Raw genomic sequence first — 27,338 nt, 5'->3', positions numbered from 1 at the left:
TTTCAATCAAAATTCTGACCCGCCTCGGTCGTTTCGAGGCAGCGTCCTCGCCTGGGTAGCGATAGGTCGTCTGTTTGATCCCCATCCGGTCAAACCAAAAAAAAATCGGTATTTACCGCTTTAGCATGCTCAGAGTCATAATAATGTGTCCGATTCAGGTGACATGTCTTTCTTCCAAAACTACGCTTTAGAAATTCGGATCAGCCTGTCGATCTAGTATATTGCAGATTTCATATTCATACCATCCTAATCATGTGCATGTAATATAATCCACTAGATGTAAAGCATCGTCAACATTCTGAATTTGTACATTTATACTGACTTCACATGATCTATTGATTGGTTAATTGTAGATTACCAAGTGAACGTTCAGTGGCAAAGGTTTTATTAAGTTTCAAAACGAAAATAAAATGAACAATAAATGTCATCAACGTAGTAAGTTGTTCATTCGATCTCACAGGTATATTAAAGTATGGTTGATATGGAGAGAAACTTTGTCTTGCAACAGACCACCTGATAATCCCTTAAAGAGTTATTTCAAGAGTGCTTCTGTACGAACAGCTGATCGAAGTCCCCAATTCCATCGGACGTGGTTGTGTATTTATACATCCAGTACAGACAAATACATACCACCCTTTACCAATGGTTTTACCAGAGGATATGAAAATACTAATACATTGAAAGAAAAAACGACTATTCATTGTATCAGAAGTCTATTACTAGACAATGGACTTCTGAATCTTTTAATGTCCATTGTGCTATACATCTCTGGTATAGGCAAAATTTAAGTCTTTCATATACATGAGCTCTTATTCGGAGTACTTCTATGATGTATAAAAATTGACTAGCCAGCGAAAATAGATGTAATGATTTTAGTGCACAAGGTGTGCATATGAAACGCCACGTGTGTATCAAAATACAGCCTCATTATGATTGTTATGACTGTAATTTTATATTTTTCAAAGGGAAATACCTACATACACATGGTTTGGGGACGACGATTTAATTTTCTTGTGGGAGATGCTTATTTTAAAAAATGAATAACATAACTTTATATATTAAAGACAATATTCCAAAATCAAATGTGTAAAAAAATATTAAAAAAAAACACGCGGGGAGCATTCAGGATGAAAATAAATAAATTATCGAAAAGGAAAAATACTCCTGAAAAAAAATACCCCGTTCAGAATATATAATGTCAAAACCTTTTCATTTTATTCTTAAAACGCTTTGTAGCATTATAACAAAAAATAGCGCAAAAATCGCGCGAAGGGGTTGTTACCCTACTTGTATTTTGTTTTTGTTTATATAATTTAGATGATGTCAGTCATTGGTACTAGGTGGTAAAACTGCTGATAGCATTTAGCTGTATATATGTGTATGATAATTAGAAATACTAACGGCAGAGCTAGAAGTTTTTTTTAGCCCTGTCCAATATCTGGAAATAATATAATTTGGCTACTCAAGATTACAGTTGTGGTAGATGATATTGTAAAGACACTATTGTGGGACATATAAGCACTTGAAATTACATGTAGCAGTTGCAATACATGCAGTTTGAAGGTCAAGTATATGTAAGGTTGTATATTTGTAAACAAGAGATACTATCAACAGGATTTATATATAAGTAATTACACAGTACAAGATGGCCAATAAAAACGTACCCTAGTGACACAAATTTGTCACCGTATTAGCTGACGTAGGTATGTGTTGTCCAATAAAACAATACTATTTTTTATACTACACAAACAGTTTTTAATTTAGATGCTGATGCACAAGCGTACACGTTCATTTCCTTCCGTGAAACTATTATTTGCCACACACTGATTTTTAATGACACTATAATAATTAACTTAACATAAAAAGGATAGGTGTAGTAAATGTCAACTGATTTGAATAAGAATAGTAAAAAATAAATCACTGACGAATACTGCCGGAGATTCCCCTTATGTATATATACAATATATGATCATATATATAATATGTGTGTATACGTATATTTTATTTAACTTTCTCTTGTTCTTTTATAATATATATGAAATATTACATTACCACTTTAAATTATTAGAAATAATGAAGGATGAAATACTTTAAGGTAAGTTACTTATCATTTTACATAACTAAATATACGGTTTTTAGGCTGGGTATTTTAGTGTAAATCTAAAAAAAAAAAAAATAGAGAGACAAGACCAAGGGATCAATAAAAAAACTGTAGGTCGAAATAAAAGGCAGCTACTTATTTTCATTGATCAGTTACGATATTTAAATGAAACAACTCAAATTTGATAATTTTAAGACATTCCAGTAAAACGTGGTTCATATTTGTAAACGATAATTTAGAACTCCATATCCATGCTTTAATCGTTGTAATATGTATATAGAAACAGAAAACCCTAGATAAATTTTCATTGCAAATACATTATTCACAAAGGAATTAAGAATTTTTCATGTCTGGTAAAATAGATTTTGTAACCTAATCAACATTTGTAAGACGGTGCTTAAAATAACTTTACGAACTCTGGTTTTCTTTCATCTGGCTTAGCGCTGTGACACAAACATAGTGTGGAAAGATATTGTCGAATGCAGTGAGTTTCGGACCCGTGTAAAACTCAAATTTGAGCTTGAAGTACTTTTTTTCTCCTCTTGGAAATCGTGAATGTTCCGATGCAGACAAAATTATAGTTAAGCAACAATTTTGATCAGAAAATGAAAATAGCAATTTATGAATTTGATGCGTCCATAGCATTGTTCTTGATTTGCCTCCAACAGGACCTCTCATACCCAAAATATTGAAAGTATATAATGTAAAAATCTGAAATCATATAAAAAGTCCTACAATTCGTAACTTTCATTGGGGGGTATTCTAGGAAAAAATTATGTGTGCCGACTTTTATGTCTTCAAAAGAAAAATATGCAGGGGCAAAAAACTTCATGAAACTCATTGTTTTTTTCCTTTAATTTTTTAACTTTCCATCTTAATTGATTCGTTTTCATGAAATTTGGATCAAGAACAAAATATTTAAATACCATCCCTTTTTGTGAGTATTATGGTCGGTGTCGTAACAAAAAAAAGATAATATTCTCAATATATATAAACGGAAAGTTTCATATTGTAAAGCGGGGGAAAAAATTGTATTTGTATAAAGTTATAATACAACCCGATGTTGTTTTCATGCTTTTCTAACCGTTAGAGTGCATCTATTAATTTTTCTTAATTAGTCAAAACAAAAAAACAAACATAATTAATTGATTAAAGTAAATTTCTAACGACCATATTGATATATATTTGTGGTAGAACACGCGATTTTGATAACAATAAAGTCAGTGTGTATAAAGAACGTGTAGCATGTGTAGGTGTGAATTATTGGGAGGCACCCCATGTCGTGTGAGGTCCTCATGGGTGCCGCAACATCAAAAACAGACATGCTGCATTAAAAGCTGGTCAAATCTTTGAAACTTTTTGATTTTGTTTTCTCGTAGCTGGATTCTATATCGTCTTGTTTATATTTCTTTAATTAGTAACTGATTTTAATTAAGTATACAAACAAATGCCATGTATCAGGGTGTCTTCAAAGGCAAAGAGAGAGCCCAACACATTATCATCTTATACATTTGTTATATTTTATATTCGTTTCCGTTTTATTTATATATTTATAGTTGAATAAATAAAATGGCAACGTAAATATAGCACGCGATTTTGTTAATAAAGCATGTTTCTGCACGTAACTCCATCTTCACTATTTTATCAATACATTCTTTATATTATATCAAACTATTTTTTTATTCAACAAATTCTCTGTATTTTTTTTAAACATTAAAGGGTGGTACTATATTCAGAAACGGAACAAAACAAAAAAGTTGGAAACTGAAATCATTTCGTTTCTTTTTTCCTTCTAGTAAATGAGGCGGGAGCTTTATTCCAAAGGGAGAACTAAAATTCATAATTCGAAGAGACGCAAGTCATCATTGGAAAGAAATGAAAACAGTCCACAAAAAACTACATAAAAAACCTGTAAAACTAAGCAGCACGAACACCACAAAATAAACAATGACAAAAACGGGGGTACCTGTTTAATAATGATATTTTTTTTACTTTATTAAAATGATACAAAATGCTGTTTGATTATTTGATACGTTCTTGTGTCGTATAATTACGTGTAGGATTTCGTGCTATAAGTGTGCATGTATGTATGCATTAGAATAAATACTTATTTTTGTAGATAAATCTAATTAGTAAATAGAATAAAAATAAAAGTAATAATGTTTTTATTCCTATATATCAATCAAAGTAAATGCATTTAGTGAAATTGGTAAATTTAAACTAATTTGCAAGTTTCAAATAATTCCAGTTACGATACTTGTAAAGTTCAGTTAATGTGTTAAAAAATGAAAAATAGTATTACTAAAAATTCATTTAATTATTGAAATTGTGAAACGTCTACATACATAAATCATTGAAAATATATTAGAAATCCAGGACAAATATTCGGTCAATATAGTATCACTTTATAAATATATTCAACATTTCTGAAACTGGTTTTTTTTCACAAATAAAATATTGATTGTTTAAATTCAGTGTTGTTGATTCAAAATTAAATTTTCATTCGTAATAATATTATTTTTCAAAATACCATTTTCTTGCTGATGTATTTTACATCAAAAATTGTTTATAATTAATAACTGAGTGAAGTACTTTTACTCTCTTTGATTGGCTTATCAAATTACTATCGTCATTGTGGGCGGAGTTATGTGACTGTCATTAATCTCGTCCTATCAGAAGCGACTACTGTAGTGTTACTTTTTACAGTAGGGGACAATATAAGATCGGTTGACAAAACAAAATCATCAGTGTCTCGATAATTTTAGTTTTGGACATTTACATTAGTGAACATTGTTTTTCTTAAAATTAAAGTTGATGTGCAATATGAGTGATTCGGATGAGAGTAGATCCCCAGGGCAACCTTCCACTGAACAATTATTAGATGCAGTACGAGGTGCCGACCCATCAGATGCTAAAATTGTTGATGTGGATGTTAAATTTCCCAAACAAATTCAGGATGCAGTGTCACAGGTGTTGAAGGGTTACGACTGGTCTTTAGTTCCTATGCCACAACGAGGACCAAATGGTGAAAAACGCAAACCACACATAAAAAGACCAATGAATGCATTCATGGTATGGGCCCAGGCTGCGCGGAGAAAGCTTGCAGATCAATATCCACATCTCCACAATGCAGAACTCAGCAAAACTCTTGGAAAATTATGGAGGTTAGTACTACTGTTATAGAATCAAAAGAATCTAGAGACCACAATTATGTATATATGTTAGATTTTGATAATGTTTGGAAAGATTTATTCACTGTATTAATGTATACATCATAGAGTTATTCTTAATTTTTTACTTTGATTGATGAAGGTTTCAGAGATACGTATCGTGTGAAGGAACATGAATTAAATCATTATTATGAGTTTAGTTACCGTCTTTGTTTTTCCTTTGACTTCTAAATTCGCGTGTTAGATACCGTTGGTTTGACACCAATGACCCACTGAAAATCATAGGTACATTTTTTTTTATGAATATGTATAATATACTGAAAGCACTTTATTCAGTAAAATACATCGTCATGTAACTGAGCCGAAAATGATAAATTAACAAAACGTAAACTTGTCATTAAAATTAAACTCGAAGTTCAAATTATACAAAAGTCGGGCTAGATCAAAATTAGCGCAACATTCAGTGTTAGGGCAATATCAGTGACTTACCCTTGAAAGGAAAAAACCTTCATAAAATAGTTTTCATTAAATTTTAGAATCGTAATACAATAAAGTAAAAATGTGTAAATTATATGTCAGCTCGATGCTCTCCAGACGACAAAATTAATGTGGTCAAATTAATTTGTCATCGCTCCAATGGCTCGTTATTAAAATGTTAAATATGACTTGAACCACAACAACATGTTCATATATCATAAAGGTGTACTTAGTTACCTTAACCCTATATACAACCAAATCAAATTTCACTCTTGGATAACAGAAAAATGAGTAACTAGTGGGTAAAAATAGAAAGTTGAATACCCAAGCAGAAAATTTAGTAAATATTCCCATACTTTTAAGATGAACCACAATATTTCGTGTTTAGAATCTCCTTGAAGTCATTGTAACATTACTAAAGTTATTTCCGTTTTACAAGAGCAGGAAAGCATGGGAGCTAATCCACTTAAAACGGTGCACATTAATTCAGCGGGCGATATGCCTTCGGTAATACTGTATGAAAATAAACAAAACTCTTTATGATGTTTAGAGGGGGAACGCATTCAGTAAAATGTCAAAAAATAAAAATACTGAAACATTGAGTCTTAAGTCCTGGGCCTGTGCATAATACGGGATAGTGTATGCCTGGGCAGTTAAAAATATGAACAATGCCCTTCCCAATGAGATCTATAGTTTTAGTAAAGCTTTAACCACATTAAGTATGTACTTTTAAGCATATTTATTGACAAGGTCAGACTAAAATTAGGAGTAATTACAAAATCCCTCAAACAAGGAAACAGTCTAAAAAACTAGTCAATCAGTATGGTTTACCATCAAGCTGCAGATTTAGATTATTAACGTCATAGAAGGCGATGATATATTTTTATAAATTTCCTTGTTTATACAACTTGTAGATGTATGACCACATTTGACGACACGTGAACAATATCTTAAGATGGTGCGTTTTACATGTTACATATTTCCCCAAATTTTTATAATTTTTATGGAAATTTTGATATACTTGATGAAATAAAAATCATAAAATGTTTGTAGTAATACTCTAATATAGCAGAAAGAAAATTCGACCAAAAAATTCGCAATTTAAAATGAACTATTAATCTACGAATATTTTTGTTCTGTATTAATAGCCAGTAAGAGATGCTCCGATCGCTTAACGTTGGTTTAGTGTATTTGTATAAGAATATCCGTTAGTAAACATTAGTTTATCAGTAACGACTATTTGATACTAGATAAGTTGATAAGAAATCAATTGTTTAAACAAACTTTATTGACAAACGGTTTACTTATCAAAAAATCAAAATTTTAAGTTTGTTTTGGACAAATTTTCTTGTAATACGGTGTCAATCATATTTTCGTAATCTATCAATGTTTATAAAGATGTGCAGCTATTATTTATACGGTAGACAGGCCAGTAACTTGCCATGTTCGTGGACAGTTTGGCCGTAAGCCTACATCGTCTTTTATCTTATGATTTATTATGGAACAAGTCAATAATCGCCAGTGATTGATCCATACTCTTGACAACTAATAGTGTGATAAAATATAACATTTTCACACTTACTGTCTACCTCCTTTTAACAAATGGCCGAAATTACAGATAAGGGTACATCAAATTAAATTTCAGCCCTTATGATTCCCTCACCGCTATTTTTTTTACTACGGAGAAAACCATTTCATAGCATCTTGCAGACTTCCTTAAATGATGTAAATTAAGAAAATACATTGAAATCTAGTAATTTTATCAGTTTAACTGTTTTAAATCATATTTTCTAATTTCAATCCGGCATCATTTTTCGGCAGTCACCCCTTTAAATGTTGTTTTTTTTTACAATTAAAGAACTTCCTATTTAACTGTGTGGCTATAATGATTGCCGTGTATGATCTAGCCAGAAAACGAACATTATAAAAATCTTAGGACCGAAGATCACTGAATACTAAGAAAGAAAGATATGTGTAGGAGGTTGGCTAAAAAAATGCTGAAATATTATTTTGATGACATTATGTATCCATACTTATATTATTGATACTGTTGGTATTTTTAGTGCCAAAGTATCTATAGATTTTGTGGGGGAGTTATTCTTATCATGAAGTAGCCTAAATTGTAATTTTAGTACATATTTATCATGATGCGGTCATAATGGACTATTTCCGGTGTAAATACTACTTCAATGTCGTGATTTTCACAGTTTTTGGTGGGATCAGACCACAACTGACAGATGGAAATAACCTTCTTACTTTATTGTACATTTTTATTATTTTCATAAAGGTCAAGGCTCTTGACCGGAACCTGTGACCACTCTCAATTCATAAAATTTCATATTTCATGTTTGACATTTCCCACGATATGAGCATTCATTTGTCTTAAGATCTAATTTCTTAAATGAAAATTGATATATTTCCCCTTTACATTTACAGCTCGAAGTATATATATATTTTAAAGTTGAAACATTTAAGTGAATTATCCTTTAAAGTTACCTTTAACTGTATGAGTTTTCAAGAGAAAAGACACGAATTTATGACAGTTAATATCATTGCAATGATTGTCCGGACATAGATACTACATTTGTATGCGTTTGAAGTAGATATATATATCTTAATGGTATTTAATTGCTTTAATTTTTAAATCAGCATATTCTTATAACTTATATTGGTAAAGCTTAATACACTATAAATTAAAACGAAAGTGACGAATCTAAAAATCACATCAAAATGTCAAGTCAAGAAACTGATATCTGAAACAAATGATATAGATAAATTATCAACATTGGCGATGCATATGTCAAAATATTTGACAAGATATATATTTCACAAAATTGCATGTATAATTTGACATCAGTTACTGACATTTTATGCAAACTTAATAACTAAATCCATCTACTGAAATATATGCATCATAAAGTTAAAATTCAATTAAAGAAAACAGTTATGATTAATGTGTAATAACTTTCAAGAATAAATTTTAATATCTTTAAATTCAGAAATTCTTAGACATATGGAAACATTCATGAGTACAAAATCTACATTCGTACTTGTATTTATGTTTGATATCGAATATTATACATATTATTGTAAATATCGATAAAGGATACTGACGTCTTTTTTATTAACCGTTTAATACGTATAAAAAAAACTTCGCTCGTACTTGATGACGAATGTTCTTGTCCTATTATTTCATACGCAATTTTGTTATGATCATAAATAAGAATAAAATGTATTCATATACAATTAATCTTATAGAACACAATACACGATTTCCCATTAATCTTAATATTATATAATAATTATAATGTGCAAACAAATTATTTACTTATCAAAATCTTTTTCATTACAGATTGCTGAACGAGGAAGAAAAGCGACCATTTGTAGATGAAGCCGAAAGGCTCCGAGTTCAACACAAAAAGGATTACCCAGACTACAAATACCAACCAAGGAGAAGGAAGCCCTTGAAGAGTGCTAATGGTGGTACTGCAGAGAACAACAATATCCCACCTGGTATCATGTTTAAAAGTAACACATGTTTGAGTGGAGGGTCCCCAGTTGGAGCAAGTGACGGTGACTGTTCCAGTGACTGTTCTAACAATCCTAACGGACCACCTACTCCACCAACCACACCAAATCAGTACTTAAAATGTATGGCAGATCGAATGAGACCAAGAAACGTTGCAGGTAATTATACTTTGGTCATTTTGATACCCAATGAGCTATTAGAGAGACTTTAAATGGAATTACACATACTAAGGAAAACGTTTCATCAATTAGAAAAATCAAATAAGAAAATAGTTTTATTTTAAATCTGAAGACGTATGTACTTCATTTCCCCCTAAAAATAATTCTTTAATAGAATTCTACATAATAATGACAATATTATATATGCACCAAACAAATAACAACAAAGAAGATGTTGGATAAACGTCATTGGGACAGTAACTCATCAACACAAATATGAGACATCTTGATAGATTTACCTGCAACAATATTTTTCTTAATTTAAGCGTTTAACTAAGTTTTGCATGCATATAATAAGTTTGTTTTTTCAATGAACAACCATGACACATTTAGTAATGTTTTCTCTCTTCTGCCTTTTTTTTAGGTCAACCGATAGATTTCAATCCGTATAACGGAGATGTGCCAATAATTGACAGTTTCCCAGATGCAGAAGAGCTCGATCAGTATTTCCCACCTCAGTACAATTCCATGTACGGTCAACCATCCGTCCCATGTACCACATCAACATGGTCTACAACAAATTATCAAAGAATCAACGGAAATATGTCTCATTCATCTTACCCAGCGGCACCAAATACTGATATCTCATCACCGTATGACTTATCAAACCATCCGTCCCCAGCAAATAGTTCCCAAAATATGCATAGTCCATCATACCAAAGTACCACAACTGATTGCAAATACCAAGACGAAGACAGAAACGCGACAATCAAGTTAGAACCCGCCCGTCAAAGACAAAACGCAAGACAATTCGATACTTACGATGTCTCGCCACCACCTCCACGTTATCCCGTTGAACATACAAATTATTCATCCGCGTCACCAAATTCATATCCAGCAACCACAGCGTCCGGTTCGCCTACATATCAGTACCTGGGCATTGCTCGTCAAATGTACAATCCTGCCATTCCTGTAGCCGTTCCCGCCGAACAACAGTGGAACAGGTCATATACATGAACAATCAAAACTTTTACATTTTTGTTTGATATTCATTGTTACAAATATTTATTTTTTAAATGTAAAACTATCCATTGCACGGTAAAGAAGTATGATTGATTAATTATGTTGCATATGATGCGCGAGTGATTATGTAGTATTTGTGTTTTGAAATGTGGTAGCCTCTACAAAGTAGTGGCGTCAATATTTATTTTCTATAATCAAAATTATTTGGTTTTATGAGGCATATTGTCTGTATTCATCCAATTTTTATGATTTGTAAATCCATTGAAATGTAAGCAAGTATTTGGTGCTATCCACGCGGAAGGTGCTGTTTGTACCAGTAATGAACATTTAACATGTTTTGCTTATTATTAAATGCGCGATCAGTATTTGAAACACCATAAGCTTTAATTACATGTTTGTTTGTTGTGAAATGAAGCTCTTAGCCAGATCTCGTGAGATCTCGATCAAATGTATGATAGGTATAGATTTTTTAAAAATATTTTCTACATTTTGATACATGTAAATGTCTGTAAATAAAATGTTTATATAAGAATAAAAACATGAACTTTGAAATGAATGTTTATTATATTGTTTTGTACAATGCTGATTGGTTGATAGTTTTAACGAGGAATCCATTACCGTTCTCTCTTCAGTTGTAAATGGATTTGTATTTCCGGTGGTACATTTGATTTCGATATTCTGGTAGAAGTTAGCATTTTATTTTACTACTTTGCTTAATTTGAGTATACCTATGCTTAAAGTATATATTAACGAAGGAGATCGAAAAAAAATAAGATTACTAAAACCACTGCACAGCATACAGTATCAACTCGCATTTTGTTTTCGGCATTTATGGTTTTGGTAGATCATTGGTAGGCTCTTCTTACTTTATTCACATCTAAAAAGGACTCCGGGTTATTTAGCTCTTGACATGTAATACATATAAACAGTGAGTTGTCCGAGACACTATGTCGATCGTTGATTCTTTTATCTTGGTTGGTAGGAGTTTCATTGGCGTAAATACTATTGCACACTTTTACTAAGAAAATACAGATATCAAATTTCGCTGTTTCCAAGATGTTTTCCCTTCTGCATATAACGCCTTAAAAATTCCTGAAACATTATATTTTCCCTATATACTTAATTCTAAACAATTCAATCATTTAATTTCTGAATCGAAATTGTTGCTTTATTTGGAAAATTTACTAAAGATGTTTTGTGAAAGGATTTGTTGCCTCTAACAAATAAAGAAGGACCAAACCACAGCAATCAGTCAAATCTAAAGGTATCGTGTCACAGTTAACTATATATAAGAGAAAGTGGCCTTTTTTACTTTGAGTAACTAGCTAATAGAGAAGGTGTGTGTAATCAACAATAGGTCAATAAGGCATTCGACAATGAACAAAAGCCATACCATATAGTAATATATAAAATGAATCTGAATGGCAAATGAAAAAATGTGGAACAGCTCGTTCAAGCAAGAAAAGCATCGGCCTGATAATTACATTTATTTTATACAAAAACACACGCAGCATTTGAGACAAGTTAACGTAGCTTCCCTTACATTGACACGGAATTTACTGTTATGTAAGTGAGAGGTATGCTAGTCTTAAACTTGGTTCTCTTCACCACTTTCATTTGTATAGAAACTGAATCAAGGACAACTGTGACATTTGTTCATTAAAGTGTGATAATCGATTAATGCGAGTTTTTACTCAATATTGTACAGAATTATATTTGGGCCTTGGCGAATCTTTCAGTGTACCTTGTAAGTTAGCACATGTGTTTATACCTTTTAGATCTTGCGTTAATACGAAGAGAAATAGATATAGGGATGTGGTGTGAATGCCAATGAGACAACTCTCCATCCAAATAACAATTTAAAAAAGTAAACCACTAGGTCAATGTACGGCCTTCAACACGGAGCCTTGGCTCACACCGAACAACAAGCTATAAAGGGTCCAAAATTACTAGTGTAAAACCATTCAAACGGGGAAACTAACGGTCTAATCTATATAGAAAAAAAAACTTGATGATATATTACGATTAAAGATATATTATAAACATTTAAGAAAATTCATGTATCTTATTTCCTTACACTTGACATGTGTTTCTGGCATAACTTCACCGATCATGAAACTCTAAAAAACTGAAAAAGGGAGGCAAAAGATACCAAAGTTATATTCAAACTCTGAAGTCGAAAATAAACTGATCTTACCATGGATAAAAAGAAAAAGACAAACAGACAAACAATAGTACACAAAATACAACATAGAAAAGTAATGACATCTGATTTAAATAAGTAACTAAGGTATGAGACAGAGTTAAGATTACATGTACTAGGTGTTTGGTACTCCCTGGGACTGACAGTTCACCAGCAGTGGCGATACCGTGAGTCATGATTCCTGTACATTTGTTTATGAAGTACACTACATCAGGTACGCATCAGATCAAAACTTTGAAGGCTAAATATATGAAAAGTGTGTCTGAGAGAGTTCTAGTTTTATTTTTTTTATATGCATAAAAACTAAATATGTTCATCTTTTTCAAATCAAACTGGTTCCTCTATTCGTTAGCCGCTGTGGGATCAGTAGTGGTATCGACAAGCAGGGAATGCAACATATGTATGGTACTGATCTATCTCTGTGCGCAGCTTTAGTTTGAGCATACTTATAAATAAATAATGTTTAAAAAACGTACTGAATCTGGTTTAATATACTACGTTCTTTTTAATTATCAAGTCATTAATATAAAAGTAAATTATTTCTTGTTGTCAAATCTGGTTTACACTACATTGTCTACACCACCAGACAACAAGTTATCAATGTATTAACTGTCAATGAAAATAATACGTAATCAAAAAGCGCGTTTGAAGCGGCGCTTTTCTGGATTGACCTTCACTCAGGAAAGTTCAATCGACAATAAGAAAAAAAGACAAGGATGTATGACTTCTGGAATTCGCGAGGAGCTAATCACCAAAAGGAACATAAAAAGAAAACCTTAATCGATCCAAGGTCAACTTTGTTTGAGGGAGTTTTCTGTAAATAAACCTGGCTTAAACAGGTACATGCATGTATATACTTTTACTTGAAATTGTCTTCACCAGTTCTTTAATATAAACAATTAATTGCATGTTTTCTTATATATTGATAAAGTTTGCTTAAAGATCTACGTCGCTCCTTTAAGATATACCAAACCGTGAATAATTTCTTTTGATGATCGGTGACGAAACTTTATTCAGTATTCGGAGTATATGTTATGCGATTGAAATACAAAATCCGGCTTTATTTGAATTGTTTCATTTCTTAGTCTGAACATGATAATCGTATTCGAACATTTTATGAACAAAAAAATGTTTTTTCCTCGAAGATGTTGTGAAGAAACCCTACATGTATATATGATTGCATTATACAATGTAACCAATGAACTTATCTATTTTGGATACTTATTTGTCGTTTTAAACTTTTCTTCGCTTTAATGAAGAACAATAAAAGAAGAGCTTCGTATGGTTATCGTAGAATAATCGCCGAGGAATCACTGAATGGATTAATTTGCACGTCTGTGTCTCAAGGTCAAGGATAATTACTGTTGTACCAAGGCGCACTTTTGACAAGACACTTCATATTCTATGTAGATTTTCTCTGAGGTAGTGACCAATATTGTACACATTTTGAATGAGTTTATTTTAACTCTGTGGAATACAACGACTGTAACTCATAAACCACAATTGTTAATTACTGAAAAAGCGAATGGTTTAATTAAATGCGATTTTTAAGGCAATACTACACATACATAGTGCGACCAGAATTCAAAATGCGTGTTCTGTTTAATTCCTCAATAGTTTTGTCGTTTTAACACTATTAATATTTTGAACTTGCTACAGTAGATATTTCCTTTGAAGGTGACATATTTGTTTCATTATATTTGTTTTAAAAAGTAATGGTGGTTCTTTCATGTGAATGTGTAAATGTATGAACAGAACAAAACTAAATTCAAACAGTTCTCAGTTGATTTATAAGATTAATTAGGTTTGTCATTAAACCAGTAGAGAGGCAACACATACTTTTTGAAATTGTTCCCAGTTCTGCTTATAACCAGAGGTAACCAGATTTAACCAAACGATTTACAATGGCATACCAATCGATATTATGTTTGTCAAATCATAGGCTGCTGTATGGTATCTCTTAGTTCTAAAATCTATTCGACTGAAAAATTAGCTCAAGTACACACTTTGTTCATTTATTACAGACAATTATTGGAGTACAGAATGGTTTAACTCGATTGCCACTTTAAATCAATGCTTATATATAATCAGAGACATATAATACAATTGAGGTATATGTCTCTGTTATAATGAATGAAACAGGAACCCTTTCGATAAACTCCTCTAAATGGCGACCACAAAACATCGAAAGATTGCACTCCTTTCCTTGAACTAGAAATAAGTGTGAGTATGTCTTTCGATAGAATTTAGCCCTATTATTTAAATCGTAGTAATATTTTGTGTGTTTAAAACACCAATGAAGAAGCACTCGTCATAACCATTCCATCAGACATTTTGCAATGATTTGAAAAATAAAAGATGAAAATCAGATATTTAAAAGTCTGAAAATGCAGGTTACAATTTAATTAGAACTGGTTTTAAAGAAAATCTAAACATTCAATTTAGTAACCATTTTATCATTCTTGACGACATGACACTTGCGCACGAACAAAGACACAGTAAATAAGTTAATACTTAATTATTCAACAAAAAATATCGTAATTGGTATTTTATTTTTTATTACACTTTTTTTTATAATCCATCATAACTAATTTCATTATCGTTCCACATAGCAATTATGAATGTAATCATAACGTTTTATAATCAAAGGTACATTAACATATTTATATTTTACCTAAAACAATAATCACCACCTAGTATGTCATAAATAGAATTAGTATTTTTCCAACCTTCACATTTTTGCAAGTGAACAAAAAGGAAATGAAGTCGGACCAATCAAAATAGACAAAACATGTAAAATCGGAAGTAACACGGAAAAGTCAAGGTTGTCAGGCTCGGTTTAGAGGTTGATCCTTCTTCCATGCACACTTAATAACATCAATCTATTTTACAGCTTTTCTGACAGTTATTAAATATTATCATCTTGCACACCTATTTTATTATCAATATTGTTTTAAGTTTAAAGCGTTCACGTTTTTTTTCTGTAGCCAATGATGTTACCATTTTTTTTATGCATTGTTGACAACATGTCGTATACACAAGTGACAATTTCAATAAACAAGTCGTTGAATCATAAACATGGACATCTTTACCTCACATCGACCGTCATGTTTACATGTCTTAAAAATTCCCATTCTGGTTGGCTATTATATCTATGGTTATATTGTTTACAGTCCTACACTTTCTTCATCAAAATAACACTCTCAACAAGATCTTCCTATTTATGCATGAACATTTCATCAACGAATCATCATAGGAAACGGCTTTAAATCCTGACAAGCGCAATGTAATCACAGAAAAGTCAATAAAATACAATCATACATTGCTTGGTCATTAATATCAACAGTTTTTAGTTTTAGGAATAGATGTCCATAACTGTATTTGGCAAAACCTTTCGGAAAGTTTGGACCTCAACGCTTTTCAACTTCCCACTTTGGCTCTTTTTCTTTATTCAGGAGTCTTATGAAGACAAAACACACAATGTTAATCCTGAAATATGATGAGTTTGTTATGAACACCAGTTTAAGGTCAAAATACAGGCATTTAGAGATCTGGCCTGACCATCTCTTCAAAGTATTTTTGTGGAACAAATATTTAAAACAGGACATATATCTATCATTAAAATAGTCCACACGAGACCTTTGAACTTATATAAAGAAACTAAGTGTGATTAAACTAGTTTAATTATTTAACTACAATTTTCTTCATCACAGGCTTTCTTTCGAAAAAGAAAGAATATACTACATTTAAACAACATTTATTGTACAAATTTTACTGCAACACATGCGTAATTTATGTCTCTTCAGTAATGCTGGAGGCCAAAATATTGGATAAATCGAAAGCCTAATACAAACGTTGAAGACCTGATAATATCATTAAAAAGGATCAAAAGAAGACTAGCAGGATCCGATAAGAAATCACAGAGATACCTGCGAAGCTGGGAGGAAATTGTGACAAAAGAAAGTCTTGAGAACTATATCCAAAAAATATATAATTGATACAGTTATTGGATCAAATGAAAAAGCACAACAATTCATTTCACTCAGCCTTGGCAAATAATCAAGGTTGAAAATGTTCTTTTAATTCCCCGCAACTTTATTTTGGAAGTTTTTGTATGAACGTAATTTTTGAAGATTCAATCTTGAAAATATTTGAAAATTTTAGAATATTTTGAATATATCATGCTCCCAAAATGTTCACCTTTGGTTTTGTGTTTAACTGAAAAGTAAATTGCTTGACGAACAGAAGATGGTTGGCTGATTTGTGATGTAACACATGATAAAGGTAACTAAACCGAGCCTGGCACGTAAAGAACATTTTTGGGTTTTGGGTTTTGGTTTTAGTTGTTTATAATAACATTGTTTTTATAAAAAAAGAGGCAAGGTTTAAAAACTATAGTCAAAGAGAAACAGGCAACGCCATGTCAAAACAAAAACAAAATACGACTATACCCAAGGAAAATTGCGTATGTCTTCAAACATAATTTCGTAGGTATGTGACAGATCTGAAAACACACGCAAAAGAAAATACACTCTGGATGAAGCCTATAACCAAATACACAACTATCTAACAATTGTGTTGTGGTGAAGAAAATTGAAATCTTGGCTTCAAGGTCAAAGGAAATAATTCGAAATAAATGCTCAAACGGTTCAGTATTGTTGATGAAATTTGAAATCAAATGCTCAAAGTATCATTTGTTATTGCTAAATGCAATGTCTAAAGGTGCTGGATGGACGCAAATTAAATTCATGTATTCACCAAAAAGAAGAGGTAGATGCAAGACATCTAAAATTGCATTACAAGCTTAGAATTATCGATAAGAAGCTTGACACCAAATGTCAAGAAATTATCAAAAAGAACAATACGAAAGTTAGATGAAGCAAACCGAAGTAACCATTACTTCCTTTTACAGCATTGGCAAATTTTTCTCGAAATGAATTGATAATGTTTTTTTGTTACACTTCAGAATTTCTGTTGTTTCGTTGTTTCCCTCTTATAGTTGATGTGTTTCCTTGGGTTTGAGTTTGTAACCTGGATTTGTTTTTTCTCAATCGATTTATGACTTTCGAACAGCGGTATACGTCTGTTGCCTTTATACATCTTATCGCTATTCCCGGCTGACCCGGGCGCTTGAACTTTTGACGTCAACAACAATCACTTTTCCATTGTGGCGTCAGATATTTTGTTTTATGACGTCAAAATTTTACGAGAACCTGTGTGATATCCAGCAGAAGCGGACAAATAGCGATAAGGTGTATTCACATGCTGTTTTGCCAACAACTTTTATAACAAAAAATTTAGATGTATCTCTACGAGACCTTTTGTCAGGTAAATAATTATGTTATGGAAACCTTTAAAACTGTCCATAACACAGATCAAATTAAGCCAATATTTCTTCCTATATCTATTAGTTGAACTCGCAAGGTTAAAAAAGCTGAATGATTAGTTGTTCTGTCTTAAATTTAAATGTTTTCCTTCTGGTGAAAGTTAAGATGCCTTAATTCCAAAGTTTTTAAAAACAATCTGGTCGTTTGTTATAAATTTATTACTACGGGATACGATACAGCATATTTTGTTAATAGTGAATAAAAAGTCCAAAGCATGGAACACACAGGGACAAGTGATTAGTATGCTGGAGTTTCTTATTGACAACATATTTGTTGAATTTGGAGGTAGAACTATTTTACAAATTGCCTACATTCTTATGGTAACGATCTGTGCGCCTCTGCCTTGCCGACCTCTCCTTATATTCAAATGAGTCGGAGTTCCTTCAGAAACTTGTCAAAAACGAGAAGATCAAAGAAGCCAGATCATTTAATTTCATATTCAGATATATTGATGATGTTTTCTATTAAGAATCCGAAACCTTCTGATTGGGTTTCATTAATATATCCCCAGACATAGAAATTGAAGAAACAATAGACACGGCTTCCTCCACCTTGACATACGTGGTCATCTCAATACCAGAATCTATGACATTCCAAACGAGACGCATTCAGTTTTGAAATTATCAATTTACCCAAAAATAGTAGCACTATACCAACTTCACCTGCATATGTGATATACTTTTACCTACTTATTCAGTATTAATTAAAGAATTTAAAAAGCGTCACCAGTGTCTGAGTAGAATGTTGATGAACTGAGGGTATGTCAAAGAACATCTATGTCCTTTTTAAAAAAAAAAGTTCGTCGAAAGGTACCAAGATCTTCTTGATAAATATTCCGTTACAAGTTAACTTCACAATTAATACACGATGATCTTGAAATAAAGATACTGGTCCTGACGTTGTTTATCATATTAATAACGTGTGATAGTGTTCTTGTCTTTGTCTTTTTAATGTTACTTTTGCTGTTTGGCCTATGTGTGGTGACGTCTATTCGACGTGGCTCTGTAGTTAAACATTCTTTCACTTTGATATTGTATTTTTGTCTTTCATGTTTGCTACTGTAATTTGTCTATATGCCTTTTTGTGTTTCTTTGTTACACATTTCTTTGTTTATTATATATAATGATAAAGATTATAACACTATCTTGACTGCTGTACCCCTATTTTTGACATTTTTATCTATTATGTCTGTTTGTTTTGTTCACACATTGTTGTCAATATAATGGAATTCTATACACTGTCATACAAGTGAGAGGTTTAGATAGCTATTAAACCAGGTGTAATACACCATTCTCTACATACGAAAATAACTGTACCAAGTCAGGAATATGACAATCGTTGTTCATTCGTTCATGTGTTTGAGCTTTTGATTTTGAAATTTGATAAGGGACGTTCTGTTTTGAAATTTCCTTGGAATTCGGTATTTTTGTTATTCTACTCTTTGTCTGTTGTTTCGTCGTGTGTGTATGGCGTTATTAATTGATTTTCGACAGTCCCTGAATTGTAGAAAACACAACATTTCGGCAAAGTTTCACTTAAAGAAAATAGCTTGCTTACGGTATATTCTTCAACATATAATAAGAGATAGTCATTACACCAGAAAATCTGGAAATAGTTATGTTTGCTGTTGCGTTCTGTTGCGGCTGTTATCATGTTATAGAACAAAAATTGTAAAAACGATGTCTTGTTGCTTTTTAAGTCTTATATCAAGTAATAACTGTGGTCCATATTGCAGCAGGAAACTACAATATAACGACGTTTCACAATTATCTCCTCTCTTTATTGCCCAATCCGAAAAGTGTACGTAGGAATCAGTTGTTTAAGCAATTCAACTAAAAACTCCAAAAGGAGTGATTTTAGACTTTACATATTTTTTGCACATAAAATACACAGAAAATGATCGCATGCAAGATATTTCATGCCAGAATACTGACTACTGGACTGGAGATACATGCGGGGACAAAATGCGTCCAATCTTTGCGTCGACCCAGTGGTATTCCAATATTACCAAAAGAGTCCACTAAACTTTTATTTTAATACGTTGACTCGTGTTCCGTGCACATGGGTATCGTTATGTGTGGCCTAATTACTTAATTTTTCGAGCATCCCTGATGAGTCTTTTGTAAACTTGTGTTGGCCCTAACAATTTTAATCTATAAACACTGGACACTTTTAATTTGCAAAACACTCATTTGCAAATCCGCCGCCGCCTCAAACAAGAGCTACAATATCATGTATATAACCAAAATGTGCAGAATTACATGGGATTCAATAATTTCATTGGTTTTCTACAGTTACTTTCATATTTATTTTGCAATTTGAATTATAAAAACATGGGATTTTCAATATCCCATGGGACAGGGCAAAATCCCATGGGATTTACCATTATCCCATGGGATTTTGGTTAAATCCCATGGGATTTTTTTTTGTCCCATGGGATTATTGTAGTCCCATGGGATATTTGTTGTCCCATGGGACAAAAAAAATCCCATGGGATTTTTATTATCCCATGGGATTTTTAATATCCCATGGGACAAATTAAAATCCTATGGGATTCTAATTGTAAATATATAGATATAAATAAACAGTAATGTGTATGTTACAATGTTTTCTATTTGGTAGTAAATTATTATAAGATGAATCTTTTTAATTGAATATCTTTTTTTCTTGGGAAATGTTAATTTAGCATATTGTTCTTTAACTGTTCAAAACTAAACTTTTAAACAACAAAGCAGATAATGTAAGTATCAATATATGTTTATTCATGAATTATAGAATACTTTCTTGAAACACAATTATTTGCCATTTGAAATCAATAAAAACTCTATTGTTAGGCTTAACATACTAGTAGCTATTTAAGTAAATCTATTTTTTTTCACAATATCTCTCAACACAAAACATTAATAGTTTCTTATCATCCAGCATTGTTTGATGGTATAGTCCACTTTTTGGACATTCAGCACAGAACTTTGACATTATTGTGGTTTCAATATTTTTTTGAATTTAAAAGAACTTCAAATCATTGACTGAGTGATGAAAATAATAACTGATCCAACTTTTGTCTTTGAATTTATTCTGGTCTTGTTTCTATGTTTTCTCCATTTATTCTAGGTGGTGAATTTCAATCCTTCTGAAAAAGAACCAATAAAATCTAAAGTAATGGATTATACAAAATTGTTTTCATACATGTAGCAATAATATGATTTTCAATAAAAATAGCTATGCGATATGGATTTTACTGATTGTTAAAGGTTGTCCAGTGTCATCAGTTGCTAACGGCCTACATCCTTTGGTCTCTGATGGAGGGTTGTCACATCTTCCTATTCTAATACCATATAACAATCAATTAATTTATTCTTCTTTATAACATTTGGGTATTTTCCCAAGTTATATACATAATATATATATATACTGTAAATTCGGAATTAATGCGAGTTTTTTTTTATTGCGAAAAATGCAACGGAGTTGTAAACGCAATAATTTAAACTCGCATTATGAAATATTTTATATGGATTAAACAGGATTTTTCTCAAAATCGTAAAATTTAAAATCGCATTTAAGTCTAAAATGACAGAATCGCAATAATAAATGCACGCAATAATTTATGAATTTACAGTATAAAGATCAATGTTAAAACTTTAGACACCTATAATAACATTCCATTATTCACAAGAATTTGCAATATAATATATACATCATTACAAGAGAAAACATCAATAGTATTATATAAGAAAAACACATAACAAATCAATTACAAACCAACCGCACGCCGCGACAAAGTTACTGAGAATTGTCAAAATCACGCGCTTACCACAGCGCTATCCAAAAATCCTGGGGAGAACACTGTATATTATACAAAATGCAGACAACAGAAACAATATTTCTTTAAGCTTTTGAAGTTCAGACAGATTTCAATTTGTGTTTTATTTCAATGAAAAAATACCTTGAACATATTGGCAATTATAACATTGATACAAAAAAAATATGTATGTTTTATCCTTATTTTTTGTGTTGTTGGCTTGCTGTCTCATTTTAATATACATTTAAACATACATCAATAATCTTCTTCTTTATTAAAAGTAAAAATGGGATATTTTTGATTTTGATATCCCAAAACATTATAGTTCTATCAAACACCAATGTGTTTGATATTAATTTTAAGACATGTATAAATGTTCCAGACCATATCAGTATTCGGATGTTACTTTTACGGTCCAGAACTTACAGTCCCACCATATGTGTACAGTCAGACCATTTAAGTATATTTGTACTGTCTGGTACCAGCTTGACCAAACCTGTGTTTTTATTTTAACTGCAATTAAACTTTTTGTATTAATCTATTAAAGATTTCAGTTATGTTGATCTGTACTGTACATTTGTTTGTAATAAACTTGACCAACTTCTTAAAATTGGGCAAGCCTACAGTCCAAATACTTGTTTGTTCTGGAACATAAACATGATTAACAAGCATTTGGCAGGATGTCATGCTAAAATCCCATTAATATTAGTACTAAATTTTGAGTATATACATGTAAATCCACAAGTTACTTACTGAAATTCATGGTGAACACTCACCAAAAACTTACAATTTAGAGGAAAGACTGGAAAGATGAATGCACTAACACTATCAAAACAGAGCATAAAACTTACAGAAAAACAAGATGTTTTACATTTATCCAGGAGCAGGATAATTGAAAAGTTGTTTTTTTCTTTCTCTGCTGTCCATCATATAACCTTTGATTTCATTCATGCAAAATATGAAAATCTGCAAAGGTAAGACCTAGAACCTCAACTTATCCACATTTTGAATTTTGAACTGCATACTTGTCCTTTTCATCTTGCTGACAACCTAAACATAAAAAAATGATAAAAACATAATTCTAGATTGACTTTGTGTTTTTATTTTTGTTGGTACATGTACAAACAATTTTCCCAACTTTAAAACGAAAACATCATCACCAAAGAGGAGGTCATACTAACCTCCGAAATATTTAAACAAACCGAAATTATTACTTGATTAAGATCTTGTCGTAAATTAATGGCATAGATACTCTTATTTTTGAAAACTTGATGTCTATTGCATACTTATATTCCTTTGTACGAGAGTATGCATATTAAGATGGACTCCATGGACTTTAATGTTAGCATGATTAATTTTACAGTCACTGACAGTTTTTCAGCTCTATGTGTACATTTTGAGAGAATCTTGCAATACTGTATATTCTGATATTCAGAACTTATTGTGAGGTTTTTATTAATACAACTGAAAGCTGTATCTCGTTTTCATTTCTGATACATATTTATGAGCTGAAGACCAGTGCCGAATTTTTCTCACTGCATTGAAGACCCATAGGTGACCTTCGGCCGTTGTCTGCTCTTTGATTGGGTTGTTGTCTCTTTGTCAAATTCCCAGTTTCCACTTCCCATTTTATATCATGTATGCTGATTTTTCTTAAATTACAATATTCAATCATGCAATTTTGTCCATTATTGAAAATACGATAAGCAAAAATAAATGCACAAAAAATTTAACATTGTTATATATGTAAAAGACTTTTTTTTAAATTCAAAACAGTTGCCTACACTGTTAATTTCCTTGTTTGATTTCATATTTTTAAAGCCTTTATAGCTAGCTAGATGGTATGCCGGGGCGGATCCAGCCATTTTAAAAAGGGGGGTTCCCAACCCAAGACAAAGGGGATGATCCTATATTCATTTGATTTGTTTTATTGTCTCATACAAGAATATATATGGTTTGACGGTGGGGATCAGGGATCCTGAAATTTTTTCACCTAACCACTGGATGACAGGGGATCTCAACCATTTAAAAGTTTCTCAAACATGTGGGGGTGGGGGTGAACCCCATGGACTCTCCCTATATTTCCTTTTATTTGTTTTATTGTTCTATACAAGAATATATAAATATGGTTTAGGGGTGGGGATCTTGACCGTTTACAAGTTTTCAAACTAGAGGGGGTGGGACCTCACTTTTATTTTATTTCATTATTAATTTTATTGTCCCCGACAAGAATATATATGGTTTAGGGGTGGGGATCTGGATCGTTCACAAGATAATAGCACATTCTCAAATTGAACAGAGTGGTGAAACCCCCAAAGACCTCCTTTTAATTTCATTTGATTTGTTTTATCGTCCCATTCAAGAATATATATGGTTTAGGGATGGGGATCTGGACCGTTTACAAGATAATAGCATATTCTCAAATTGAAAGGGGTGGGGATTACCTCCCATGGACTCACCCTCCCTTCTTTCTTCCCCCCCCCCGAAATACCTTTTAATAAGCCCCAATGCACAGATAGTTCACAGTATTTTCCCTTGATTTACACTAAAGAATATACACTATACAGGTGTATTTTTTTTTAAAAAAGATAATACAACTGAAGACCACCCTGACCACAGTGGTGGATCCAGAATTTTTCATAGTTGGGGTCCACCGACTGCCTAAGAGGGGCCTGCTCCTGCCATGACTCAGTGATTCCATATATAATCAACCAATTCTTTTCCCAAACAGGGGGCCCTGAACTCCTGATCCCCCCTTTTTTTCCTCATTTCAATCACCCTGATATAAATTTAGTTTTATCACTTACAATAGGAATGGTTTGAATTCCCCAATAATTCTTATATACCATTAATATCAACATATTTCATTTTTGATAAATGAAAGGCAAAAGTTTTCTATGGGTAGAAATGGATAGTGGGAAGCTTTCAGATTCACACCGGTGGCTGTGTTCAAAGTGCTGGGTTTTTATTACCCTCGTTGTTTGCGGACTAACTATTTAGGCCAGTGGTGGATAATAGTGTGCGTGCATTAATCTTCTATACCTTCTTTTAAATCAATATATTCAAATACTGACGGCAAGTGTGTGTTGTAATGATGTATCAATGTCTTTTTGAAAATCACCGTGCTATTTACATGTGGGATCGAGAATGCAGGGGAAGGAAACTTGTCAATTATGTTTATTTCTAAGCCAAAATAAAATGAGCCGCCGTAAAATTAACCTTGGGTAATAACAGTGCATGTAAGGCTCGTCTCGGAGGGGTGTCTTTTTTTCTGTCTTCTTTTTTTAGTTATATTTTTAATAACTTACACTTTTTTCCATTATTCTCTTTCTTTCACTATTCTTTATTCCTTTTTTTTTCTTTGTCCTTTGTTCTCTATTCTGTTAATTCACATCCATACCCTCTTATGTGTATGTGGACTTACTGTAGTTTATTTTTTAGTTCTGGCAGAGATATTAGATACAATATATATGTCTCTGGTTCTGGTATTATACGATAAGTCAATTTCTTTTTCATGCAGTGTCATGAAATATAATGGTTTTATGCATATCAGCCAAGATTGTGCGCAACATTTTAATAAACAATTCAACACTATATACACGTTTAATGTGAATTTTATTAAAATCGATGAAGAACATGAATTTGGCAGCTAGTGCCCCTTAAACAGGTAAAGTTCAATTAACAAATTCTGATCTACTGGCATTCAACACCAAATTACTTACTTGCTGTATATTGATAAATGTGATTGTATATTGTCAATGCCTCAACATCGAGAATACGTCATGTGAGGTGTTGGTCGCTACGTTTGATACGGGGTCAAAGGTTGCGGCTTCGAGACAGAGAAAAACATCCAGGTAAAAAGTGTAGAATTTTGTTTTTGAAAATTTGAGTTGTAAATTTTCCTAAAAAGTACTTAATTCCGTTCATCTAGTTGTAAATTTTCCTAAAAAAAGTACTTATTTCCGTTCATCTATTATGGGTATAAACTAAACTGAACAAGAAAAGTATTAGTAAACAGACAGAAAGTCCGACGTTGAATTAATTATTTTACAATTAATTGTTTAAATATATGAGAGAATGTTTTAGGCGAATTTTTATATGAGAGAATGTTTTAAGCGAATTTTTATATGAGAGAATGTTTTAGGCGAATTTTTATATGAGAGAATGTTTTAGGCGAATTTTCTTTAATTACAGATAAATGTATTTTAGGTTCAGGAAATGATTTATTCTTCGGGTACGTCTAAACAACCGCTCAGGACCTCCTGAGTGCACTCAGGACATACAAAGTGCACTCAGGACCCATTACCGTAATCATATCTGCACACATGATGGATGTTTATATTCTTTATACGCTTCTTATTTTAGAGTTAAAGTTTTGTAGAAGTTGAAATCGCAGGGGCGGATCCAGCCATTTTAAAAAGGGGGGGGGGGGTCCTAACCCAGGGCAAAAAAGGGGGGGGTTCAACTACATGTCCCCATTCAAATGCATTGATCGGCCAAAAAAAGGGGGGGTTCCAACCCCCCCGGAACCCCCTCCCCCCTCTGGATCCGCGCCTGAATCGAACTTAGATAGATATGTTAATTCTTATAAAATAATGAGGGCACGTGTCACTGATTACACAACTACTGAGCCATGAATTATCCTTTTGTTGATTGGATTATCTTTATTGTTTTTTAGGAATTGTATTGTTTAGTTCAGTTTTACCTTTAACATGAATTTGCATATAGAAAAAATAAAATATATATCTCATTCGATGTGCTTTTTCAGTTTATTTTTCATGATGACGGGTAAATTAATTTGTTGTGTTTTGCAGTTCACGAATAAAGAAAATTATTTTATAGTTTTTTTTCTGTAACAAGTTCGATTTTTGTTTTTCAGTGTGATTCTTTTCTCTCTCTCTATCTAAATCAAGTTTTTAAACAAACACAATGTTGACTGAATATCAAATTTTATTACATTTGTATATCTTTATTCTCAACAAACCATTATACAAGAGAAGACAATTATGTACAATATTCAGTTTAACCTTAACGGAAATCTGTGCACGAAGACTTAGTCGTGGTTTGAACAGATTTCGTGTCAATAAACTGTCTTCGAAATAGTCTTTCTTTGTTAATGTTTGTGTCATTTTGGTCTTTTGTGGATAGTTCTCTCATTAGCAATCATACCACATCTTCTTTTTTATAATTTCTCGCTACTACAATCTAACTTACATATTTTTTTAGAAATAATTATACCCAAAATATCATAATTTTTAAAAAACGGAGACGAAAACGGAGACAAGTTCATTTTCAGAATTTATTTTCGCATTGAAATTCGTTTCAGGCTTGTGAAACTGGACAAAACGACTTTAATTAGAGAAAAAAAACTTAATAAAAACGGATTTCTTAAAATATTCGTATAACTCAAAAATAAAATTCCTGGACAAGTTCGATAAAAATGAGAAATAACATCTAACTACATGTATATGAGTTTGATTGTTTGAAAAGT

At 32.0% G+C, this 27,338-nt stretch overlaps 1 protein-coding gene and 1 long non-coding RNA gene across 2 annotated transcripts; one reads left to right on the top strand and one right to left on the bottom strand.

Moving 5' to 3' along the window:
• Positions 1-4,606: 4,606 nt before the first annotated feature.
• On the top strand, positions 4,607-11,010 carry LOC139487869 (transcription factor SOX-9-like). The gene is made up of 3 exons (XM_071273034.1): positions 4,607-5,265; positions 9,101-9,435; positions 9,860-11,010. Exons 1-3 carry the CDS (start codon positions 4,916-4,918, stop codon positions 10,450-10,452), a joined length of 1,278 nt encoding a protein of 425 aa, XP_071129135.1. The 5' UTR covers positions 4,607-4,915; the 3' UTR covers positions 10,453-11,010.
• Positions 11,011-20,563: 9,553 nt separating this feature from the next.
• LOC139487868 (uncharacterized) lies at positions 20,564-26,173 on the bottom strand. Its single transcript, XR_011655894.1, has 3 exons — positions 24,922-26,173; positions 22,699-22,897; positions 20,564-21,178 (listed from the first exon to the last, which is right to left on the bottom strand). It is a non-coding gene; the product is annotated as an uncharacterized lncRNA (long non-coding RNA).
• Positions 26,174-27,338: the final 1,165 nt, after the last annotated feature.

The sequence above is a fragment of the Mytilus edulis genome, chromosome 9 (genome assembly GCF_963676685.1).
Source record: "Mytilus edulis chromosome 9, xbMytEdul2.2, whole genome shotgun sequence".
In the NCBI taxonomy this organism is placed as follows: domain Eukaryota; kingdom Metazoa; phylum Mollusca; class Bivalvia; order Mytilida; family Mytilidae; genus Mytilus; species Mytilus edulis.
This window is presented reverse-complemented; position numbering and strand designations above follow the sequence as displayed.

Excerpts from the sequence above, each read along its gene's own strand:
- LOC139487869 (XM_071273034.1), top strand. The coding sequence starts at position 4,916 with ATGTGCAATATGAGTGATTCGGATGAGAGTAGATCCCCAGGGCAACCT. Across the intron at positions 5,266-9,100 it reads ACTCTTGGAAAATTATGGAG|ATTGCTGAACGAGGAAGAAA; the intron begins GTTAGTACTACT and ends TTTTCATTACAG. Across the intron at positions 9,436-9,859 it reads GAGACCAAGAAACGTTGCAG|GTCAACCGATAGATTTCAAT; the intron begins GTAATTATACTT and ends CCTTTTTTTTAG.